Source organism: Dermacentor variabilis, chromosome 11 (assembly GCF_050947875.1).
Source record: "Dermacentor variabilis isolate Ectoservices chromosome 11, ASM5094787v1, whole genome shotgun sequence".
In the NCBI taxonomy this organism is placed as follows: Eukaryota; Metazoa; Arthropoda; class Arachnida; order Ixodida; family Ixodidae; genus Dermacentor; species Dermacentor variabilis.
The window spans coordinates 75,940,909-75,967,819 of record NC_134578.1 but is presented as its reverse complement, the minus strand read 5'-3'; the positions used below and the strand labels follow the sequence as shown (position 1 = coordinate 75,967,819).

Below are 26,911 nucleotides of genomic sequence, written 5' to 3'. Positions count from 1 at the left end.
GTGGCGCATAGCCGTAGCTAATTACAAGCAATTTACTTCAGCTAATAAAAGCAGTTGATGTAGGTTCGCCATGAGCTCCTGTTTGGAAAACTCACGGAAATGAACGTGCCTTCCGCCATCTCTAACTTATGCTATTTGTTAGTTAAGCAATAGATCTTGCTTCGTGAGCATTACTTGAATGAGCATTGTTGGCTGTGAAGTGACTGGCGGTATTCCCCAAGGAACCTTTTCTGTCCTTTTTTAGAGCGAAGCTGTTAGCCTCTATGTGGTCGGCATTTTTCGTGTCCATATGTGAACAAAACTAATCATCATCAGGAATGGCTCATACCCCCTAACCAAGGAAAAATGCAACGGCTCATTTCCAGAGATTAATACAAGTGTAGGTAATAATTTTATGTTTATACTTGCTTTGACGCCGGCATCCTAGCGCTTTTCCCTATTGCTTCTTCTACCACCATGATGTTTTGTATAGGATATTTGGCTTTCCCTAACATTCATATTACTTGCATTAGTTTTGCAGATAAGCAGTACAAAAGCTTCATGCCTAGGGCTGGGCACTAAGATAGCCATTTAAATAATTACAATGACACTACTAAATTGCTAACATAGGCAGGACATGCCCCTACCACCACTGCCTATTTCGAACTGACTGTACGATGAAGATCGGTTCCAGCAATTTTTTTACTTGTGCCACCACCTAATATTTCTTCTTTGTCGATACCACAGGATAAATAAGTTATTCAGGTAGAAATAGCCAAGGCCACGGAACTTTATTTATGGGTATGGTAATACACAAATTTTGAAATACGAGTCAAATATTCCTTGATATTTGATTCGCGAGCGATCCTAAAATTCACTAGTCTAAGTTGTCAGATCATGTACTATCTTTAGAATATTGCTGTCTTTCGAAAATATGACGATTAGCAGCTTTTATCAAAGCCTCAAAACAGAAGGAACCATAGAAATTAGGAAGCTTTTCCAATAATTTTGCCACAGGCATACAAGGCTGCCGAGCAGGGGCAATCTTTTCTTGAGCGAATGCACAAGGCACATTACTAAAGCTTAAAAATTTCGAGTCACTCAATAATGATGGCCCCCTTCCGGCACCTTATATTGTAACTACTTGTCCCAATTTATTATTTGTTGTTTCACCCCGTTGACACACGGTTAAGCATTGTGCGATACTGTAACATCAGACATATCTCCGGCAACGAAGACAACACTCTGCATGAATTCTCAATTACAAGTCCCTCAGCTGTCCTAGGGTCCTGTTGTAAACTCACGTGGGCCACACAATCTATAGAAGCTCCGTTATTTTACCAAACGCTGTTCTCGGAAACCCATTTTTTTGTCTATATAAAAAGAGATGGATCAACAAAGCTCCTATTCTTTAATCTTCTTGTTCGATATGACTAGAATATTTCACAATAGAAATGCGTCTAGAGTTATATTTAATGTTGTAATAGATACAAATTCTGAGTTTTCTTAAAACTATGGACACTTCCGTTCAAACCCACGTATGCGAAACGCTTCAGGCATCATATACGACTACGAGTGCGATGAAATGTCGCTGTTCGCTTCTAAATTTGCTGTAGTAAAATTTAAAAATAAAGTTGTATTTTGCTGATTTGCAAATGTTGTCATCTCTGCTTTATTTATCAATATAACTTTAAAGTTTAATTTAGATGCTCCTCCCATGGAGGGCCCTCCTCATGCAAGACTATTATGATTTAAATTCTAAAATATGTAATTCATTATGCGTTTCATTCACTCAGCCATGTGAGTTATTTCTTTGACGAAGAGGGAGCGCAACTAGCATGAATAGCTGGTTTAATTTGATTTTTCTGATCGCGTTTAGGCTGTGTACTTTTGCGCATTGTTGAGTTGTTGTGTGCTCGGAATGTAGTGACGCTTGGTGAAGGACACAGAAAAAATGGCCGCAGAAATCATCCTCGATGATTAACATTGCATTGCTATACTCACCTTCATCAACGGTGTACACCGTCATGGATTTAGGCGGGTTTGTGTCACCGTTGAATACTCCTCTATAGTGATCTTTTCCCAGAAAATCGCTGCAGATCACGAGTAAAGTACGTTAAGAAGGGTTCGGGGGCAGTCATGAGAAACTACAACTTTTTCATTGAACAGTGTGCATAAACGTGGTAAATTTATTTGCAAAGGCTTTGGGTGATGTTTAGCTGTTCTAGAAAACATTTATACCCGTCCTGCACAAGGATCATTCTGGCACAAATTTGAGGAATACGTCGCTGCGACGCGGCAGTTATCTAGTTTTCTTTTCCGTCAATTTGTGCCGCGAAACGTAAGAGTCATGGCCAAGCCGCCTTGAGTACTTCACCAACCAAATCTATGATGGTATTAATTAAACAAAGGCACCACCTTCATTGATCAAGGGAGTCTGTCGATGTCACTAAGATGCATCCTTAATGGAGAACATATGAGCAGGAAACCTCTTGGCTCAGTCGAAAAAAGTGCAAATTCGCTGGAGAGCTTGCATTAAATATTTTAGTATAAGAAGAGCATCCTTAAGATAGTTTATGCACTTCTCATCTAATAGTTGCATTTTCTCCATAATTCTCTCGTGATATTTCGATAGCGATACATTGGTGACAGTCCGGCAGTTAGGAGGTGTTCTGTTTTTTTCGCTTAGCTAGGCTTGAACAGAGAAGCGGACGGCATGCAAGGCGCGTAGCAGAACTATCTCGGCAGCCATAGACCGAGGAGTTTGGTTCTAGAGGAGGAACGCAACCTCGAACCAGCCACCGCCGTACTGCTCTCCTCCTCTCACTTGCATGTGCGAATGGCGCTTTCTCCCAGCGGCCGACTAGTAGGTAACGGTATTATTTTTGATAACAGCGACTGTAATGAACGTCGTACTATGTGTGATTGCTGCGATGACAAATGACACGAAGTCAACGGGGTGCCACTGTTCTGTATTTGGCTGCAAAAATAATTTTCAGAAGCGAATGTCAGGTGCATTTTCAGCCAATGTGACATCACGGACCACCCCGCGGCAGTGGCAGGCAAGCAACGGCTTTGGATTCGCCACGTAAACACGAAGTACTTCATGCGATCAGCTTCTTTGTTTCTGCGGTCAGAAAATTTTCATTCTGGGGAGCTCACGGCCACGAACTCGGCGCCTATGATCAACCGGGAATGAAAGGTTCGTTCATGTCGTTAAACTAGTGTGAATCGACCAATTCAACTTCGTGCATGCAATTAAAAAAAATGTGGTCCAAGTGTCCTCTAGGATTATCTTGCATGGGAACCAGCGTTCTGGTGGAAGCTGATCGGGGATGTATTGTGAAACGAGTACGTGCGGGTGAGGAAAATAAAGGTGTGTCTGTTGCCGTTCTGCAGCCAAACCCTTGACTAGCTACCCAGAGGTGGCGAGATGCCCTTGCTGAGGCACCGCTCGTTACCTGTGTCCGCATATTATTTCAACATGTCGCATGTGTATGGTAAATTGTGGCATATTTATAAAGGTGTCACAGCCACCAGGTTGTTTTATCGAGTACTACATGGTAATGGCCACCCGTGTGCTGTTACATTACGGTTCTTTACTTTGAGAAGCTCGATGCTTGGCCGCCAGTAGGGTAATGCTTAGAAAAGCGTACCGTGCATATTCTACGAACCTGAAAGCTACCAAACGTGTTTCCTCGGAGTTTCGCCGTTTACATGGATTGGGATGTACAGCGGTGTGGCCCACGAAGGGATCTCTGAGTGTTGCCTCCAGAGTGATACTTCAATAGAGTTGAAGGCCAAACATGCAATAATAACATTTTCAACAAGGGTTGCGTAGCGACAATGTTTATGATTGAGTCACCGCCTATTCTGATAGTGGGCAAAGCAGAGGAAGTGCCTCTGGGCCCGTCGCCATGTGCTATTGCGGCTATAAAAAAGCTCAGAGCTTCAACAACACGCTGAGGACTGATCAGAATTGAAGAAGACGAAGAGGTTGCGAACGCGGTAGGCGAAATCTCGTGGCAGCGCAATCTTAACAGTTGAATGAATAAACAGCATCCGACGGACGTCAGTCTGTCTGTCTTTAGCATAGGTTTTGGTGCCGTAAAACTGAGGAGAAGATCGGCGTCCCACACCGACGAGGGATTGACTGCGATGCAGCAGAGGCGTACTTCGAACCACAGCTACAAGGCTCGTCTCGTCCGCAACCGAAGCACTTCAAGCCGAGCATCCTTCACCGTCCAACCTCCAAGTCATTTTGTATGACTTGCAGGGCGAGGACTCAGCGCTTACAGCCCTAAATGGGAAGAATGCCGACCTCACGAACAACAGTGAGGAGTATGAGGCGGAAGTGACCGCAGCTTTGGAGTACCACGACATGAACCGCAAACGTAGAGCCAGGTCCGCTTCCTCTTGAACTCTGCTCCAAGAGCCGAAGACGGCGCGACCGAGGTCCTTGCGAGCGAAGCTGCCAACCAAGGCGTCTCCATTCAAGGAAGTTACCTAGTACCAATACAACAAGTTGCGATACTGAAACAGGTACCCATTTTGTACGGTGAACTTCGCTAGTGGCAGGGCTTCTAGGAGCATTTCGATATCGCTCACCTTAGTAATTCCTCGACATGAAGAAATTTTCGTATTTAAGATCGTACGTAAACGGAACAGCAAAGCGTGCAGTCGAAGGTATACACGAGGCGAAAGCCAATTACGTGGTAGCGGTGAAAATGGTCCAAAAGAGGTTCGGTCGTCCAACCACGCTCGTTGAAGACCATACTGACAGTATGCTTGCCATCGCGCCCGTTGGTCGCTCTTCTCAGGTATGGCAGCTGCGGAAACTTTACGAAGAGGTTCACTTTCTTAAAGGCTGCCTCGGCACCCTCGGGGCTACAGCGTAAGAATAGGTGGTCCTACTTCACCGTGTCTTTATGCGACCGCTCCCCGAAGATATCGATAATCTCTACTGTCAAAGCATGAAGGAGGCTGAGGCCGACGACGGGGCTATTCAGAGGTCGCGCCAAGAAAAGGTGCGAAAGCTCGTGAAGCTCCTGCTTGTGCAAATCTATTTCAGAGAGGAGAACCAGACCTCCTCTTCAAGGTCCCTACCGAAAACCACACACGTGGGACACGGGCAATGCCAACTTTGTCTACCACTGCTGGTACCGTCAACCTTGTTGCTGACCGCGGGATTGACGTCAAACGACCGCCTCTGCTGTGTACTGTGAGATCAACGTGATCACGCCGCAAAGGAGCCCGCCAGTCAGAGCCTGCATATAGACTCAGAAAGTCGCAAGAGTAGCCGGCCACTGGGACACTGGGACCACTGGGACAAGAACGCTGACGACCTTAGTCAGCCTCGCTCCAGCCCGTTCTCGAAATTTAGGTCCACTCTGTCGATCTATCACGAAGAGACGGGCCACCTGAACGAGTGGCCAATGCCGTGGATCAAGCTGGAGGACTCGTTCAGAGTTCTAAAGAACAACTACAGGCCCACGGTGAAATCGACCATCGTTGGAAAGAGCGTTTTGACAATGCAAGAGAGTAGGCTCAACGAAAACCACCGAGGGACGAGTGACTGTGACCGCGATCAGCTTTCGAAAAGAGCGAGGTCACCTGATTCTCGAAAAAAGAGGCCAGAGTTGACGAGGATGCCCAAGAAACCAGTTACTGAACCGCTAATTTAACCCTACATTCTTAGATGAGGACAAATCAGTTAATGCTCAGCACGCGAAGACTTGGCGTCAAAGGCCAGTGGCCAGACACAAGCTGACCTCCTGTGATGTGAAGTACATTATTTTCGGTCACTTCGTGAACACAGTGTAGAATACACCGAAATTTCCGAGGAACGATGACTACTACACCTCCTGCAGACACCGCATTGAGGAGCCCGAACATTTACAGGCATGTGTGGCTCGGAGCCACAGTCTCGACATTACCATTTCGGCAGTTTTAATTAGCGGTGCCAGTTTTACCACTGAGAAGGACCTCTACATGCAGCTGCTCCGGCTGGTGCAGTAGCCCCGACGACGAGTACCGTATCCAGAAAAGCTTCTTCGACGGCTTTTAAACAGAGGATAAAGAAATAGTTCCTTTTCCTAAGCTCTTATCAACAAAGAACGCCGAGGCTGTCTTTAAACTAACACCCTGACGACCTTGAAGTCGAGGACATAAACGCGCCGCCTGAAACATGGAAGAGCGGCGTACCTTAAGAAATTTCCAGGAAAAGATAGTATTGCGCGGTCCTTCTTGATACTACTGTCGAACGGGCAGTAAGTCGGACCTCCAGTACAGCAGCTCTATCTCCTAGAGGCGTACATGTGCAATGCGGCCGCGGGCACGTGATGGAAATTGATGATGAAGTAGTCGAAAACGCGGTAGGCGAGATCTCGTGGCCGCACCATCTTAACAGTTGGATTAACAAACCGCGTCCGGCGGACGTGAGTGTCTGTCTTCAAAGAACTTTCTTCATTCAAGAAGGTTGTTGCGATATCTCAAGAAAACGCCTAAACTAGCACCTCGTCGTCAAGAGCACCTTTCTGTGCTCCTTCCAGCTCTGTCCCACAGACCAGCATGGCCCCGTTCGATAGGTGCCGCTGTGACCACAATATGGCGGTGCCCTCAATGAGACATTTTTTTAGGGAGATATCGCCTGTCCAAACTGCAGCCGTTGGGTTTTTCTGGCCTGGTAGCCCACCAGCGGAAACCGATTGCGCGGGTGCCAACAGGCATCTAGTGGGCAAGGCTTAACGAGAAGCTTTCATTCACTGAAAGGAGCGGGGAAGCGCATTGTCAGAAAGCCCTCGTTTAGTTAAAAAAATGGAGGTAAGGAAGCACGAAGAAGCTTCGTTGATACTTTATGGTGATGTAGAACAGGCGACCAAGCGTAGCCTCCTCGCCAATTTGGAATTCAAAAATAGAAATGCAAGAGCACTCGTGTCGCACGCATTAGTTGCAGGATGAAGAATCCTCGGTGGTCGAAGTTAATCTTGAGTCTGACACTATGGCATGCCTGATGATCAGATTGTGTTTTTTTGCGCGTAAATAATGAAAGGTATTTCCTATAGCTTCCAACGTTTGAAATATTCTCTGGAGTTTCCACTGCTTTGCGCAAGGTGGAAGCAGCGGTAGTCTGGCGCCATTTCCCCTCGCCGCCTTAAGTAATGATGGCGTACTACGCGAACAAACTGTATTTCACGTCTCGGCGGTTCACGAAAGGTTTACGTCGTACTGTCATGTATTACATAGGTGTTAAATGAGGCCGAGAGTGTACCATCGCTTAAAACTTCCTACTGGCACGGATTCGTGTAATCAGCCTTACTGCTTGTCCGTGTTGTACTCCTAGCATATTTTCGGATCTATATTGATTTCGCTGAGGTAGATTGTTGCTAGGGGTTAAACAGCGCTGTTGCTCAAGGGTCAACCGTTGAAATTAATTAACTTGATTATACTGCATCGGAGAATGAGAGCTGGTCACCCTGGTGTGGTTTGATGACGTGATGAACAGTGCAAAAAGACACGCATCGGAAAGACGGCGGCGAAAGCAGTAGGCTTCTACCATGAGTGGGGGGAATAATTTGGGGGGAATAATTATTTTCTCACTAACCCTTCCTTCTTGCTCATACTCTCTTTTTTCTGTCTCGTCCTTATCTTTTATTGCTGTTCTTCAAATAATGGAACCACATCAAACAGCACAGTTCTCAATATCGATGATGTGGTAATATTTGTTCTGGCGTGGTTGCTTTTGTTTGTAATAACATTTTCCGCAATAATAAATCACATTTAGTGAGCGCTCTTTTTGTTTACTATTATTGCGATATGAATTACATGCGCACTCCAAGCACCTTTCTTCCATTGGCGTGGGTGTCGCCGTAATGCTCCGTATAAAGTCCAAGGGCGATAAAATCGTCGCCGGTCGCTGTATGCTTTATATGCGAGCAGCCGCGCGAGCCCGTACCGCTGTATATTGAAAGCCACCTGAGACGGGTGCCCAGTTTGCCGCGCGCTGTATTTTCGCAACTTAGTTCACGCTGATGCGCGATGCAGAATGGTCAGTTCGCTCCCTGCTGCTGACGCGCTTCCTCAGTCCAGCGTTTGACAACGAGTTTGCATGATGAATGAGTGAGATTTATTCATGTTTGCTTGTGCACTCCATGCTTGTAAATTTAGTTATTATGCCTATGTTTACATGTTCTTAGGGGGGATAAGAATAATATCCTTAGTTGGGTTAGCTGCCCGCGAATTTGTTATCGCCATCTATGCTTCGCCCTGCGGCGAAACTGAGACTATTTCTCGTTAGGCTGGTTTCTCGAGCCTCAAATAGCGAGGCACCACCCTTTTGTGTCACCGCGCAGACTCTCCTTTCTAATTTATTTCTTGCAGTTCTTGTAAATCTTGAATTTTCTTGTTTTCATACTTTGACCCAACTTACTCTCTCTGTTTCTCTCACTTCCTTCTTGAAGAGTCCTCTTTGTGTATTATCCTGTAAATTGTTGCCAACTTTCTTGACCTGTTCCTTCATTCTATGTCCACACTTATTATATACAGCTGATTGCGCACTTAGGCACTCATTTATTTTCATCCACGTTCCCTAGTCTTTCTTCAGAGGTAAATTTGCTCGGCGCTTCTCAGATAAGAAAAGAGCCCATGCCACTCTGCACTGCCTCAACTGTGATTTTGCCGTGGTCGCTCAAAGCCAACTGACCCTGCGGATCTTTGGTTAACTTCCAACCCCAACAAGCTATTACATTTTAAGCACAGAATGGCACTTTCAAACGTTAGCGCTGGCACGACTACTTCCTTTGTAGATTCCACACACTACCTCATATTTATGGTATCCTGAAAGTGCTCAACGTTCACAACTCCAGCATATTGCTTTGAATTTTTTTCGGATAATCGTGGTGGGCGTTGAAGTAAAGACGTTCCTTCATTTATGCATATACCGACGTAAACTGCTTGGCTACGGGTATGACTTGCTGTTGAATTGGTAGCACGTTTTAAAGTGAAAGTTTTACTAACCTAGTCGAGACCACTTTTGCCTTCACCAGCAATTTGAACTTCCTTTGACCGAAGCTGTGCCGTAGGCTTGTTAACGCATCACGTGACTTGCCGAACCGAGCTCCGCCGCCTGTTTGGCGCAGACGCCTTCCGCAGCTGGGTCGCCGCGTGACCACGTTACTTGCAGCGCGCCTGATTACGAGGAGCGCCGCGCTTATCTCATCCATGGCCTAGTCAGCTTGGCTATGGATGAGAGCAAGGCCGGGACATCTTCTCTGAGAGTTGAGCTGGAGCGGGAGGCTTTCAGCCGTCATTACCAAGCGGCGTCTGACCACCCCACGGATATCGCCCGGCCAGCTGCTTTACTGGACTGGGTTTAGAATGCAATAGGCATCGCGCCTTCGAGATCAGTGTAGAGACCATGTTCGCACCCTGTCCGTTTGTGATTCGACGCTGGGGATGTTCGCGGCGTCTCTTTGCATGTCTAACACTTGCGCTTTCCCTGCGGCACAACAAGTGTCGCACCGTCGAACAATGCGTGCCTACCCAAGCCTACTCACAGTAATGTCTAGCCACCGACCTAGGCACAGCCGTCATACCTGGATTAAAGATGATTGTATACGTAAGTTTAATATTTACAGTTAAATCTAAAGTTAACCAAGTCCAACGAAGACTTAGCCAAGCGAAATGAAGTTTTTGCTTTGCACATCCATGGTTAGCTGAGCTAAGCACAGCGAATTCTTTACTCGTATCTTCAGTATACATAATAATTTCTGTTTTTTTGTGCTAAACGGTAAGACCTAGGTTTGTAGCTTCGTTGCCACACGTGTTCGCAATTCTGTCCAAATGTTTTGCATTGACTGCTAGTATCACTATATCGTCTGCGTGTATCAGTCCGGGACCTTCTGTTGCGCCATTTGCATAATGCAAATTTGAGATCGGTGTGTATCGAGCGCCAGCCAATCATGTACAATTAATCTCACAGGTTCTTAGGCGTTACCTCTCATTCATGAAGAAAAAGCAAATTTTTATTGCGAATATGTTCAAATTCGTAGCTGGAAAATCGTGGGTACCATCCGTGCACTCCTTGTTGCAGCTATACACGGCAATTTTTCTCTGATTTTTGCGGCATAGTCTTCCTGTTTTGTCCAACACAAGCAACACTAGTTTCATTGAACTACAGAACGTACAAGCTCAAGCACTTCGGACATTTCTTGGCCTCTCGAGATGTTCTTCGACAGGTGAAACGATTGTCATTGCACAGGAGCACCAGATGGCTACTCATATCGTCAGTCAGACGTTAAGAGCACGCATTCGACATCTTTCACGGCTACCATCCCACTGTTTATCCAATTCACCAGTATGAAGACTACAGGATACATTCTCTGGTATTGTGACCAGACACCATGACTCGATACCATCTGCCTTCAAGACTGCGAAACATCTTCCACTCTGACCGATATAGCAGGAAGCACATACTAAGGGAACTTCATATGCTCCGCCAGACACGCAAATTACAAAAGAATGACAATGTTTTACAGCGCAAGGTTCTTTCTTTTTCTGGAAAGCATTAGCTTTTTGGCACAGTTTTGCTCGCTTGTCAGGGTCCGAAGTCAAAACTCTGACATTCTTACGATTTCCTATCTTCTTCAGGCGGTGCGAGGTATTGTGCACGTAGGGAATTACTACAGTGTGGAATCTATTTCCTTCTTGAAGGAATCTTTCATTTTTCTTCTTCTTTTTCAACTTCTCCTCAGCTATATATACTTGATCATTGTCAGGATAGCCTGCTGAAAAAAGTCGTGTCACTTGCCTTTCGATACTTTTTGCCATGGAATAGAAACAAGATTTCTTCAAGGCCTTATCTAGGCACTGTCCTGCTATTGCTGTTTTAGGAAGTTTCGAAAGGGATAAAAGGTGTCTGAATGAAACACTTCTAGAACACAGGAGGAAAGTGGGGGATTACTGACATAGAAAGCTTTCTGTGCCTTGTCACGAGTGTGTAATGAAGAACAAGGAGCCGCGTAAACCCTTATTCAACGTGTGTAAGGTAGTAGCCAAAAATGAGAATCAGGATGTTAGGGGGATAATTGAAGCAGATTGCCAACTAGCCCAAAAATCGGTGCTCTTGAACAACATAAGCGGTGACTTTAAATGGGGAAATTTATTCACTGAACGAGTTAAGATATACTTGGAGACCACTAGGTGGCGCCACCATGTTTATCTGGCAGCATATCGTGCTCCGTTTTCACCAGTCGCTGGCCCAGTCCCAGGCCTTGCTCGCCCCTGGGTTTACCCTTGACCTTTTCGCGAAGACTTCTGCGACAAGGGGACAGCATTCGCATCCCGGTCCGACGCCAGGCTGGCCCTTCAGGCCCCGCCAAAACTCCGAAGCGGCGTGGCGCCGCGTTAGCCCTATCTGCCACGACTGCGCCTCTGGAATGCACTCTATGATATTACGGCCACATTGAACGCTGTGTTCAACGCTGAGAGCTCTGAGTCGACAGCCGCGTCGCAGTCGGCGTTCGCCGTCTCAGTGCCTCCTGCGGCCAAGATCCATGCTGTCAGCGACGACAAGATTCTCGGAGCCCTAACCGTGTCGCAGCCAGTAGCGTTCGCCGCCGCCGCCACAGATGCCGCCGCGCCTATTCCAACCACATTGGCGCCTATTGTAAAGAGCTGCAATCAGACATCAGAATTGCAGCTGACCGCGCTTGTTGCAGCCGCTTCCACCGGATCGACCTCTTCTGCCGTGCTGGACAGTGCGAACTCTATGCCCGCCGATGACATTCCCAATGTTTCGAGCTGTGTTCCTGTCGCCCCTACCTCCTTGACCACCGTGTATCCGGCTGACGACTCGTCGGCGGAGATGAATTTCACGACGTCCCCAGACAATGACCATAATGCGCCATCATTCGAAAGCGACTGAAGCGCCTTCAGTGCCAGCCGTAAACCTGCCTCCGCTGCCCACCTTCGCACCGAGCTGATCTCAGGTGGCATCCAACATCTGCCCGGTACCCTCGCTCCCAAGCTGCCTCTTTACGACTTGCTCATCGCCATCATCTCCGCCGCACATCTCTCCTCCAAAACCAGCGCAGAGACCACCCTTCAGGCCAAGCCAGCTCAGAGCCTTGTATTTCTGAAAATACACACCACTCTCACCGCCAAACTCCTACTCTCTCTCATGCATCTTAAGCTCCACGTTAAGCCAATCACCGTCAAAACATATGCCCGCAATCCTCCCATTTCCTGCCTCGGCGTCATTCATAACGTCGGTGGTCACGTTACTCCTGCTCAGCTCATGCATGACCTTGAATCATTCACGACTGATGTTCTCGCTGCTCGTATGATAGGCAGCACTGAATCAGTGGTCATAACCTTCGCTGGCACCGTCATACCCTACTTCGTGTATTTTAAACGCGCCGCATTCCTATGTCGCCTTCATAAGCCTAAGCCCCCCACATGCACCCGTTGTCTTTCTCTGGGACATCGCGCTCACCAATTCCCTCAGCACAATGCTCCAGCCAAGTGCCGCCGCTGTGCTGCTCCTCTACCCGCAGATCCTACCGCTCACGTGTGTGCCCAACCATGGTGCATTCATTGCCAAGTAAACACACATCCCTCTCTCGTCCCCACCTACCGCTTCCTCCTTGATAAACAACGCGAGCGTGCCAAAGCCGCGTTTCTCCATCGCACAGCTTTGCGCCGGGCGACGCAGCCCACCCCTTCCTCCGCCTCTTTCGCTAATCATGCATTTCCTTCACCTCAGGCTCCATCACCTCCTGGCTTCTACGCAGCTACAGTAAAAGGTCCCTCAGTGCTAGCGTCCTTTTCTTCCACTACTATACCCTCCTCATCCCTAATTGACGAGAACCGCTCCTTCGATCTCCAGCTCACAATGCTGGAGCGCCACCAGCGCGAAGAACAGCGGATCTCCCAAGATATACAACAGCAAATCCACGCGTTGACACAAACCCTCCAGACTACCGCTTCCTCTCATACATCCCAGCTTTCGAAGCTAAATGAGCACCTTGCCACGTTCATCACTCTGTCCTCTAACGCCCAGGTCGCCCCATTGGCTGACCTGGTAGAAACCACCACTAGCGCCCACTACACTCGCTTGCTTCAGCTCGGAACTTCGATTGTACAGATCCTCACCAACCTCCAAGTCCAATCCAAGCAATTGGAATCCTTTGCTTCTATGCTGGGCTCCCTCCAAATGTCACTCCCCTCGGCCAAAAAGAGGGAACGTGTCCCGGGAAACTCTTTTACCTTTAACCTATCGCAGATGGCGCGTGGAAAGGATCTTGAGATTGTACAGTAGAGTGTCGAAACCTTCGCGACAATAAGACTCCTCCTCCTCCAGTATCTCCTCACCAGCCCCTCCCTACCCCATTTTTTCCTTCTCCAGGAGACGCGGACGGCCCGAACCATCCCATGTTACCGCGCTTACCATGCCACGACGGGCACGCCGCTTGCGTCCATTTATGTACGCAGGGACGTCCTCGTCGAGCCACTTGATATCCCCTCCAGCCTCCATAAATATTTAGTTGGTGTGGTGTATTACCAACCCTCCACCCGCACCTCACTCGCCTTTATGTATTTCTACAATCACCCTGTCACATCCTCTTTTTTCACTGCCTTGGGCAAGATCCTTCATTTTCTTCCCACTACCCCATCTCTTCCTTGGAGGCGATTTTAACGCCCCTCGCACGCTCTCCGGCTACACCCAGACCCTCATGCCCGGCTGCTTCTTCACTGTCTTGCCCAGGAACGCCACCTCAACCTTGTTAATATTCCTGGCTCCCATACTTGAGCGGGCAGTGTCTCACAGCGCTCCACGACACCCAACCTCTCTTTCACTTGGGGCTTCCTTTCCTTTCACTGGCAGGTCCCAGCTGAAACCTTTCTCAGCGACCATTTCCTCATTCATATTAGCGCCTCTCTTTCCCATATACTTCGATCACATTCAACTACTCACACTGATGGGCACGCATTTCGCACTAATCTCCTTTCCGCTTCTTTTGAATCTTACGACTACTGGATGTCACGCATCTCCTCAGCGCTTTCGACCAATAGCCGTCGCGTTCGCTCATGTGACCCTAATCCAGACCCTGATCCTCACTTTCTCCGTTTATGGCGTCGGCGAAAACGTCGCAACGCTCAGGACGTGTTCCTGATCCTCAGCACACCTTCATTTCGCCCACTCCCAGCCAAATCCACGCTCTTGTGACTGTTGATGTCCGCAAGGCATTCGACAGTGTATGTCATGATCACATCCTGTCACAACTCTCCTACCAGGACTGCGGCAACCGCATGTACGCGTATCTCCGTTCCTGCTTCTCTAACCGAGTGGCTTGCTTTAAGGTGGACACACATCTGTACGACCCACACCCGCTCAACCACGGCCCTACTCAAGGTGCTTCTCTCTGCTACCTTTTTTAATCTTGCTGTGACTCATCTCGCCTCCCAACTAGCCCAATTTCCTGACCTCTACCACATCTGTTATGCCGACGACATCACCCTCTTGTGTTCGTCTGGTTCTCCCGGTCACGTACAGGACACCCTGCAACGTGGCCTCGACCTCATCAACTTGTTTCTCTCCACTACTGGCCTGTTTTCTGCTGCGGAGAAAGCCGAGCTTCTCCTTCTTAATTATTCCTCATACCAGTGCTCCCTGAACGCCCTAATTTCCCTCCGTCTTTCTGGCTCTTCCATTCTTATTGTCTCCCAATGCAAAGTTCTAGGCTTCCTGTTGCATGCAGCCAAGAATGTGTAAACCATCCACCACGCTTTCAAGACCTGTCACAGCACGCATGAACCTGCACGGGGCTCATGCGGGCTGATTTGTCCATGCGCTCGGGCTCAACAAGTTCCTGCACTTTGTACATTACGTTTCTTTCACCCTCACTCAGCTTAAGACCCTCAAGACCACCCTTGTGGGCCTCTACAAGGCAGCTCTCAACCTCCCTATCACCACCTCTACTGCTAAGCTCTTTGCCACAGGCCTCTTCCATCCTCTTCGTTTTCTTCTCTCCCTCCACCGCGACTCGCAGCTTGCCCCGCTTTCTCTTACCTGTCAGGGTCAGTGGTTACTCGCCAAGGAATTCACCCTCTTATTCCCGTTTCCACCTTTACCCCTCCAAAATCTACCCCGGCACCCAATCTTCGCATCCTCCCCCTCCCGAGCAATATGTCCCCTGTCCAGCATGCCGGCCGTCGTCACGCGGCCGTGCAGCATCATTCCCCCTCTTTACTACCCAAGGAGTAGCCTACACGGATGCCTCTTTCATAGCTACTCGAGCTTCCTGCGGCTACGCTATCTACCATCCCCACCTCCCAGCACCTGAAACTCACACAAGTAGGCCGTGCCTACGTCCTCCGGATGCACCCTCTCTCGAGGTCCTTGCCATTGTACATGCCCTACAATAATTTTCGTCCTTTCCCTCGCTCCCAGAGTACACGGTATACACCGACTCCAAAGCCGCCATTCACCACATACAGAACCACACCCTACCCCATTCACTCCAACAGGAGGTCGAACGAGTGGCCTCCGCACTGCAACCTTCGACCGTTTTCCGCCGCTGGGTCTCTGGGCATTCGGGGATTGACAGCAATGAGCAGGCCCATCAGGTAGCCCATGACGCTTTTAACCGGGTACCATTGATACGCTTGTCCAGGCCCTCGGAGTATTCCGGGGGAACCTCCCTGCGCCGCACAATCAAAGAAGTTTACCTCCACCTCCGTCTCGACGAGCGCCTCTACCCTCCCCTTCCTCCATCACTTACTGTTCCGGAGGCAAGGCTTCTGCGGCACATCCAAGTGAATGCACTGGTTACCCCTTCCCGCCTCTTTCTCTATCGCTATTGCTCCGACCCCTCCTGTCCCAACTGCCCCTCTACTTATTCAGACCTATCACATTGCCTATTCTTATGTCCCGCTGCTCAGGAATCAAGTTCCTATCTTCCCCCTTCCCTTTCCATCACTACCTGGCTCGACTGACTTGGTGCTGAAGGTGAAGAACAGCGTCTACTGGCCACCCTGGCGGTTGATATGCTCGGCCTGTAATTTTGGGCTGAATAAAAGTCTTATATTACTATGTATACTTGAATTGTGCATGCGCTTGCAAGGCTGTAAACAGTTTAAGGGAAGCTCTCGTGGTTAGTTGAGGCGTTAGTAAAAACAGATTAACAATAACCAAACCAGCATGCTGCTCGGCCAACAACGATTTGCGTCGCAGACGATTTGCGAGAAGGGCAAATGAACACTAAGGCGGTCTGGTCCTTCGTTCTGTATTGTACAGGCCTCACAACTTTCATGCGTCAGATAGTCTGGATGGTGAAAAAGAATCTCGGTCCGAGTGAATTCTGCTGCGTAGCTGCACTTACGACAATGCATTGCCAAGCGTGAAGACCAAACAGCGCCATTCAGCGCACGTTAGTCCTCCCTCAGGTGCACGTTTATACGCCACCCTGGTTGTCCAACATACACTTGGCAGCACGTGAGGAGAATGTTGTAAACCAGCGCAGTGACCCAATGCGCAAACATTCGTTCCGCATCTTTACCCTCCATAGCGTGCTTCAATTATCGCCTGAGCTTCCAGCAAGCCAACAATAGCACGCTGTTGGGGCGCCGGGCTTCTTCGATTGACAATATGTGCGTTTAGATATTCCTTCATTTTCTTATCAGTAAATTTGATCTTTCACGGCCTAATGTTTCAAACTGCAATGCAATTATTCATGGCTTTACACTGGGCGGAGTTGAAATGAAAGAAAACAGCTGTTTTGATTAACGAGTGTAGTATTCCCACCAAACATGTTTTTCTCCAACGTCAGTCGTAAATCTTAAAACTGTAACACATTCCGAAAACATTTCGAGCGTGTATTTTAAGTCAAGTCCTTCCTCTTTAAAAGTATTTAGAATATTTATCATATTATTGCCGCCACACCTTTCCGCAAAAATGATCTAATCGCATGCATATCTGAAGACTTTCTTTTCGAACCTATTCAAATTATCTTAAATAGTTTAGACCACTTGACCCAAAATAGATTGCAAATAATCGGAGCAACTTTCCAACCGGCACATATCCCCGACTTTTGAACATAGACACCTCACTTCTACCCGATAAAAGTTGAGTTGAGACATAGCGCTAGAAGCTCAAGACAACCTTCAAGAAATATCCCCAATTGGTTCCTAAAACACAGCTCGTTATTGCCATTCATTAAAAACTCCTTTAACTTTGCCGAGGCAAAGAATGCTGTAGACCCTGCACACATGTATTATAAGTAGAACATCTCTCATGTCCATGGTCAAATACGAAGTCCGCCAGCGTTATTGATTTTCACAAAACATACGGCTCTGTTCTATGAAGAGAACCCAGCTTTCGTTGCGGATAACCAGAGTCAATGCGTAGCCAGGTATTCCGCGAGGAAACTATAGCCCGAAATGCCATGCCCAACTGGTGTGTCTTGGCTGTGTAGAAGATGTGTGGCAGAAGTGTGTTGGCTTTCTTGACATCTCCAGGCGACGACGTTCAAGTTCAGGTCGTTCAAATTCAGCTGGGTTTGCTTTTACTTGAATGAGGTTTTTCTCTAGGGCGGTTCTTTCTTCTTCAAGAATAGTACTTTCAAGCATTTGAACAAAGAAACCTTCGCTTCGACACCACCAGACAGCTGCTGGACTCGGCCATCCTTGAGTGTACTTGAACGTCGCTGCCCCGCCATCATACGCCAGATTTCTTACAAAATAACCTTACAACCGGCGAACTTTTTAAAAGCGAAGCTCGCCGGATAGCGTAAAATGTGGTAGCTCCGTGGCTTTTCGGTCCACGAATAGGCCAACCAATCTCAAGGGAGTACGCGCGCCAGGCGCACTTCTTGGTTCATTGCAGCACTGCCACACGGCGCTCGCCTCCGCGCAACCATGGCAGTGGCGGCACCGACCGTGCAGGCGAAACAAAAAAAAAAGAACCAGAAAGCTCGCCTACAAGCATTCGCTGCTGCAAAGTAATGAGGAAGCAAATGCTCTTTGTAGAGAGAAAGAATTCGAAGTACACTATGTACGTGTGCACATCCTGCCTCTGAAACCATGACGCGTTCAAGGCGTCCGTCGTACTCGCTAGTAGTCAGAAGCTCCGCATAAGAAAAGAGGGTATATACTTTATATGCGCTCGCGCTTGCTTTTCTTTGTGCACTCACGTTTCTACTGCTTATGCACTCACACAAACGCTCACTGCAAATATATTCCAACTCATTGAATCCGCTGCGTTTTTTTCTTCCCACGCTTGGTGGAGAGCGATTCTGACCTTGTAAGTGGTACTTTCAAATAATCGCGATGGCGTAGGGCACAGATTATTTATGTCGGTATAGTTTGTTGCCGGCTGTGTTCGCCGTGAATTCGGTCACGTGCCTAGTGAAGTGACGTTAAGGTTTTCATCTCAGCACTCTTTCACGTTGGTTATATAAAGTGTGGTTTTGCTTTTCTTAATAACTGAGGTGGATTTGCTGTTTCAGGCACTGAGAAATATACCTCGGATGTTGATATAACACATGAATCAACTTGTTACAGCAGCGCGCAGATTTTACGATGCCGCCGCCAGTTCGCAACGAGTGCTCTTAGCGAAGCGCGAAGTCCCACCGCAGTACACATCACATACATAACTCGTTTCGACGGTGGTAATGCGTTGTGTCGCTATATTGTTTCAACGGGAAGCGTTTTACCGTGGACAGTTATCGTGAGATGGGTGCTGCCGAATTTTGTTTTCCTCCCTGTAAGCCCGGAAACCTTTGTATTGATTGTCCGCCGTATACGCTGTACTGGCTACCTTGTATTGTGCAATGAAGATCGTTGGATGAACGGTGCGCTGTTTTAATGACAGACCGCGACAGCATAGTAACACTGGTGGATGTGAGCTCTTTGCTCGCAGATTTATTGGTTCTCATTGCGAGAGGTGGGGATACGGCCCTGACTTCAGGGAATATTCAGTCATCCAACGTCACAAAAATTAAGTGACATGCAAGTGACGCGAAACTGAAGCCGTCACAAGTTTAGCGAAGATTTGTGTAATGTCCTAAAGTATAGCATTATCATGTAAAGAATTGGCGTTCAATGGTTTGCCGACATGAGTAGAATTACTGTGTCTTCCATTGTTATTGTTTCGCCTAGTATATAGGGTCCTTTATGAAAGTAATGCGCATCTTCTGGGAAAAATAGATTTATTGACCGCACCTGCACAAAGGTTTCAAATTCTTCAAAATACTGTCCCCCAGCATCAATATACTTGCGGAGACGTGTCTGCCACGCCTGGATGGCACCCTGGAAGTTCTCAACGGGAATGTCGCTCAGGAATGCTGTATCATGCTTTTGAATGTTTTCCGTGGTCTCGCAATGTTTTCATTTCAGCTCTCTCTTCCGTCCGGGGAACAAAAAAAGTCGCACGGAGCCAAGTCAGAGAGATGTAAGGGGGATGGGGGACCATCAGGGTGCCTCTCCGGGCCAGGAATTTGGTAACGCTGAAGGACGTGTGGCTGGGGCCATTGTCATGGTGGAGCTTGAGCGTGTCTTTGATGTCAGCCCTCACGCGCGCGACCCAGCATTTCAATCTCTTGAGCCCCTCCAAGTAAAAGGCTGAGTTGACAGTTTCTCCCTGCAGTACAAACCTAAAATGGATGATTCCTCGGGTGTCAAAGAAGACTATGAGCATCTATTTTATGCGACATTTGCTCATTTGCGCTTCCTTGGAGCGGGGGGATGATCTTGTGTACCGCTCGCGGCTCGGCCTTTTCTATTCTGGGTCGTATTCGAACATCCAGGATTGGTCTCCGGTTACGACAGGGTTAAGAAAGTCCGGCTCATTTTGAATAAAATCCATCAATTCTTGACAACGGAAAACTCGAAGTTCTTTCTGATCTTCCGTCAACACTTTTGGCACAAGCTTCGTGCAGACCTTGCGCATTTGCAGATTATTGGTCACTATCCCATGTACCGCAAATGTGGACACGTGTAGGGTGACAGAAATTTGCTGGATATTCAATCAACGGTCGGAACGCAAAACTTCGCGCTCATGATCCACTTGTTCGTATGTTCTGCTCGTTGTTGGGCGTCTAGAACGGGATTAGTCGGCGACCTCCTCCCGGCCCTCCTTGATCGCCTTGTGCCACCTCCCGGACTGTGACCTGGAAACGCCGTCGACCTTGAAATGCAGTCGTTCTTTAAGGCCTCTTGAAACGTCTGGAATGTTTGAGTTGCAATCTTTCCAAGGTTCACGCAAAACGTGATAGCTTATCATTGTTCAAGCGAACGCTCCATCGCACCGTGTTATCTGCTCACAATGCTCAGAGTAAACTGGCGACCGGCTACGTTGGCAGGGCAGAACCCTCGCCACATTTCCCGACCGGTTTTACCACGCTGCCATGAATAGTCGCGGTATAATAATATCATGCGCTTTACTTTCATAATGGACCTCGCAAAAGCTGTCACAGCTGTCTCAATATAAATAGTTTGAAGTCTAGCACCCCTCTTCCCTCCTGTTCCTCCTGTTTGGTGGTATGTTGCTTGTTCAGTTCATTCTTTCTTATTTGCGGTAATAAAGAAAACGTGAGTGAGGGTCTCCTTCGGGGAAACTCAAACACGTGTCTTGCAGGAACGCAAATGAAGACATTGATATAAGCTGGAAACTTGCGGATAACTAGGCGAGCAGAACGATGAAAAAGTTCTGAGTCAATTTACCACCGCTTTGTGTTACGCTTTATTAAAAAGGCCGCTGAAGAGGCGCCACTAAAAAAATATGTTACACAGTGGATGCTGTAAAGTGTCGCCTGAAGTTTACCTGAATAGTTTTCGAAATCGTTTTATTATTACAGGAGAGAGAATAAATCAACTGTCGAGCTACAATGCAGGCAAGGGGCGAGTATCACTGCCAACGGAGACGCTCTCTCCCTCCACGTTGGCATATGATCCCCTAAGCCGTGTCCATTCCTTGCCTTTTCTTATACCGGAGCCAAATGAAGTAGCACCACGCCACCATTCTTCCTTTTTTTTCCTATGGCGTTGTGACCACCGCACTGGATAATTAGTCATGGTGAGTAACGAAGCACGCACGGCAAAGAGGCACTCGTGTGCCTGGCTGACTCTTGCTGCGAGCTGGGTTCTCTCGTGGGAAGGCGCTCGACGTTTGGTTTAAGATTTCAGCTGCCTTCGCGGGTGGGAAGTGTTGTAACACATATCAGACACAATCGTTAGTGCGTCAGTGCGACTGCGCAGGGTTAATATAACACGAACTTACAATATGCAATTTATGGAAGCCATCATAGGGCAAATAAATATGTACAGGACACCACGGGCGCTACAATGGCTTCAATACATGTCAACCAACTGGCGCGAGAACAACTTGTACAGAATATGCAATTTGTTTAAGGTTTAGAGACACTAGTCTTTTACGCCCTCGTAAGAAATGTTTCTATTCTTATGAAACTTCTTTCGCTTTCGCGATGTCGTTTATATTGTGGTCCTTCCGGAATATTGTCCTTTTTTATTTTGTTCACTGGGCTACTATCCTTGCACGCACAATATAGGCACAACAAAAGGTATAGAAGAATGGTAGCTTACGCTATGGTGGCTCTCGAGCTACTAGTCCTGAAAAAGAAAAAAAAACAAGAGTTATCATTCGATGAATGAAAGAAAAACGCAAACAGCTTCACACCTGACAAACCATGTTATCAGGCCAAGGCCACAGTGTTTTAGGCAGGCAAATATTAATATTATCGAAAAAAATAGGCACAGTGTTTTGCGTAAATTTTCGGACTCATTATTTGAACAAAACAGATAAAAATGAACTAATATCGGGGACCTTACATATGGTTAACCATCGCGTCGCACCAAATTCAAAACATCTTTTTTTACTTCTTGGAGAAAAAGATAATATAGAGATACGTATATGTATTTCGAAGCGTAAAATAATTGCTTCACACTATGCGTACTTTTATTTCCATGTGTGCGGCGCAAGGAAGTTCACTTTGCCACAAAAGGTGAGCCAATTCATAAAGCACGTTATCTTTCTCACAGTCGTTTCAATCGCAATATAACTGTTTTAGACTCGATGTGTAGAGAGTTGACTCACTCTTTGTCCTGCATCACATATGTCTGCTCGAAGTAATACTCCGTCGACGAAATGCTCTGCTTTAGGATACGGATGCAAGTCTGTGTCTCATTGATCGTTATACCATAATCGCCAAAAGTATAGTCATTTTTCGAAGTTTCCCAGTACAGCCAATGGTACTCGCTTGTATTCAGTACCTTTGTGGAAGATGAAACGAAAGATAGAGCAGTAGAGGAATTTTCATCCATGCCACAATAAAATGTTCGCAGGACAATGACATCACCAAGCGTAATGATTAAAATTATACAAGTGCGATCCCTGCATCTTGCGGAAAACAGTAGCATTTATCTCATAAAAGCATGAAGCTTTTTCCAGCTATACTGTTGGTAGGAATATGAAAACTTGCTGGTCTACTCTTCTATTCAAAATATGTAGTAAATGTTCTTCGGCAATCTAACCTTGTGTCGATTTGTTAGTGACATCGCGGGCACCACATGCGAAATTGGCGAATGGCGAAAGATAAATGAAACGTACACAAACAATTGACGGCACTATACTGGCCTGCCTTCTGTTAACCATCGCAGTGCATGCGCACCATGGTCACCATGGTGCGCAATAACCGTTCTGGATGGCAATCTTCGCACGTGAGAAAAGTGTTTTTTTAAGCTTCTGCGTTAAATACCCATCGAATACTTTATGGGTACACGGTATTACGTGCAATGATTACAAACACACGTCTAAGTACTCGCTGCCTCTCACACACACACACACACACACACACACACACACACACACACACACACACACACACACACACACACACACACACACACACACACACACACACACACACACACACACACACACACACACACACACACACACACACACACACACACACACACACACACACACACACACACACACACACACACACACACACACACACACACACACACACACACACACACACACACACACACACACACACACACACACACACACACACACACACACACACACACACACACACACACACACACACACACACACACACACACACACACACACACACACACACACACACACACACACACACACACACACACACACACACACACACACACACACACACACACACACACACACACACACACACACACACACACACACACACACACACACACACACACACACACACACACACACACACACACACACACACACACACACACACACACACACACACACACACACACACACACACACACACACACACACACACACACACACACACACACACACACACACACACACACACACACACACACACACACACACACACACACACACACACACACACACACACACACACACACACACACACACACACACACACACACACACACACACACACACACACACACACACACACACACACACACACACACACACACACACACACACACACACACACACACACACACACACACACACACACACACACACACACACACACACACACACACACACACACACACACACACACACACACACACACACACACACACACACACACACACACACACACACACACACACACACACACACACACACACACACACACACACACACACACACACACACACACACACACACACACACACACACACACACACACACACACACACACACACACACACACACACACACACACACACACACACACACACACACACACACACACACACACACACACACACACACACACACACACACACACACACACACACACACACACACACACACACACACACACACACACACACACACACACACACACACACACACACACACACACACACACACACACACACACACACACACACACACACACACACACACACACACACAGACACACAGACACACACACACACACACACACACACACACACACACACACACACACACACACACACACACACAGAGACACACACACAGACACACACACACACAGACACACAGACACACACACACACACACACACACACACACACACGCACACGCACACGCACACACACACTGTGTATGTGCTGTTTGCATTACTTCATTGAGCTAATGGAACTGATACTAAACTGAGGCGGCACAAGGAAATTGAGCCTCAAGTTGTCTGTTGCACGTGGTCATCTATCTGGTAGGTGTGCGCGTCCCGCTATACTGGAATGCTCATCTCAAAGAATTCATCTGCTCAAAAGCCCGGTATTTTGTAGCGGCAACGAAATGTTATCACGTCCACAAGCAGCAACCCACCTCGTTTCAGTCCCCTCACGGCTCATGCACTCCCTCTATTCCCGCTTGCCTTGCCTTGCCCTACGTCATCGTTACCGGTGCTCCAGAGCCACGGCAATGAACGAGGTCAGCACTAGGTGACGTCATATCACACGTTCATTGAGGTCAATGGTCATGGCTCATTATTTTTGTACAGTCGGCCGTGTAGCTGGCGATACTAGAGCATGTAGGGACTACTTGGTTGGCGAAACAATTGGACAATGCACGGACGCATCGGAGATAAAAGAATAGTTGGCAATGTTGCTGGCACTGTGTGAAAAGGGGTCAGGGCACTAGACGTGCATTTCTTTGACCTGGGCGCCGTGTAGAAGATGACGTTGTTCAATGGTGGCGGTGTGGTTCGGGGCGCATTGAGAAATTCTGCAGCGCCAGAGCCTGGCACTCGTGCACGAGTCATTACTGTTTCGGGAGGACATGGTGAGGGTTTAAATGGCAGAGCCACTGTTACGGAGAAAGGCGTGCACCATCCTCGAGCATGCTAGTCTTCTTTTCGGGTGCACTAAAGCGAATGCACAGATTGTGCGGCTTCGCGTTTCGCGAAATGAAAAAGCGCTCGTTCACCGAGTAATTGTGCCAACGCGCTGCGACAATATCTGATTGCAGCGCTGCGGTGGGCCACGTTAAACGTGCTGAAGTATAAAAGTAGGTAAAATTTCGACAGTTATAGCGTCGCCGACGTAATGTATCTTACTTCACTAGTCCGTCTCTCGCACGCCGCACACCCTAGATTGTATGGGCCAATATAATGGTTCGTCTGAAAATGCAACATGCCTCCACCATTTGGGACCAAAGATTAGCTGTAACTGACTCATAACAATGAATCCGAATAAAATCATGGTGTGTGCATTATATTTTCTCACCCCTTACGTCATTATGGCATCATGACACTTACAAGTCACCCTCAGTTCGAAAGCATCTCACACAGTCGCAAAGTCACACGCACATAACATTTTTGCCAACTTCACCAAGATTAAATTCTTTACGGTGATTTGTTTCAGTCCCCTGCAACCAATGTCTCACGCCGGGCTCATCTGTCCTAAGTTAAGCACCAAACATGCTACTTCCATCCTTTTGCAGCTTCCTTCATAACAGGCACTATAAAAGATTGCAGTAAACTATCATCCCGGATTGCTAGGGAAACTAACAAAACCAAGTACCAGAATGTATTGCACATTGAGCAGACAGACCAATAGTGATAAATTGTTGCAGATAGGCATGAGAGATACGTAGACCAGTGAGCGTGCTTGTAGCCCCAAGTTTTGAAAAGAAGAATAGGACGACGATGGGATCTTCAACCGGGTCGCCGCTCTTGAGCTCACCTTGGCGACCTAAAATAAACGGTGCCTTCAGGCATAAGGATGATAAACAGTCTCCTCCGTGCGTAACAGTGTGATGCAGGGGCGGTAGAGGCGCTGAGAAGAACGCAACCATCACTGATTCAGCTTCGTCGAAGCCTTCGACTTGCCGGCCTCCCACAATCTGTCGTGATAATCTTCTACATGCCTGAAAAAGGAGCCGCTCCGACCGCAGCGCCTATAAGCGGGGAAAGATGCTGATCAATAGCTCGTGCACTACAAACGAGTGATCAAGTCCAGCGAGTGATATACAATCACTCAGCTCACCAACATGGTGTTCTCTCATACCGATACCACACTATGTGTACAACGCACTCGGGGGGTACGAGAACCACAAGGACATGCTTACGACGTGGGAACTTTTTCTTGACGAACCAAAGGCGTGCTTTGAGAGATGCACCCCATATATCGAAGCGGTGTTAAAGCTGTACAGGGTGGTTGGTGTGTGCTCGTGTGCCGGAAGTTGACAAAGTCGGACATTTGCTGAAAGGAGTTTCTGAGAACTTGTACACTTTGCTCATCGGAAAAGAAAGCCTAATTTCCCTGCCCGGCGTCATGCGGCATTGTAGAACTTTTGAAACGCTCAAAATGCGTTGGATTAGGCCGAAGTTTGGTCTGTTGGCAAACGTTACGACTGTTGCCAGTGTGGGCACGAGCCCTTACCACTACTTGTTTTTCGGCCATCCGACAGACTGTCCACGGGAAACTTTCTCGTAGCGAAGTGGTGTCACGTTCAACAGCTGACCACCATGCCCTGTATACGTTACTTGAGGCTATGACTGCACCAGATTCGGCCCCTTGGCAGTCATCGTAGCGGCCGTGGTGTACACTGCAGCCCCACATTCAAGGATGACAACGAGCTGTACTACTGCGCGTTTTGACCGATGCACCTAGCGCACGCCTTCTCAACGCGTGATATATTGTGATATTGCACGTGATGAACCAACTCACTACACGGGATAAAATTATAATATTAAGTTATTCGATAAACTAGAATGATTCGACGTCTCCCTGCATATTACTCCATTGATGTTCCGAGTCCTACATCACGAAATTGTACTTTGAATTACTCCATGGTGTGGCCAATCTTGGGAGTTTTCACGACCCTCCGAACAAGTCCACGGTGTCCCGTGGCCAA

The 26,911-nt window shown here is 47.6% G+C and overlaps 1 protein-coding gene across 1 annotated transcript in view; it reads right to left on the bottom strand.

Annotated features, from left to right (window-relative positions):
* LOC142564525 (uncharacterized) overlaps positions 1–26,911 on the bottom strand; it is a 42,860-nt gene that overhangs the window by 9,145 nt on the left and 6,804 nt on the right. Inside the window, exons 2-4 of the mRNA XM_075675541.1 lie at positions 22,091–22,266; positions 21,580–21,606; positions 1,984–2,072 (exon numbers count right to left, since the gene is read on the bottom strand). Coding sequence (XP_075531656.1) covers positions 1,984–2,072; positions 21,580–21,606; positions 22,091–22,266 — 292 coding nt within the window. The remainder of the gene's footprint in view (positions 1–1,983; positions 2,073–21,579; positions 21,607–22,090; positions 22,267–26,911) is intronic.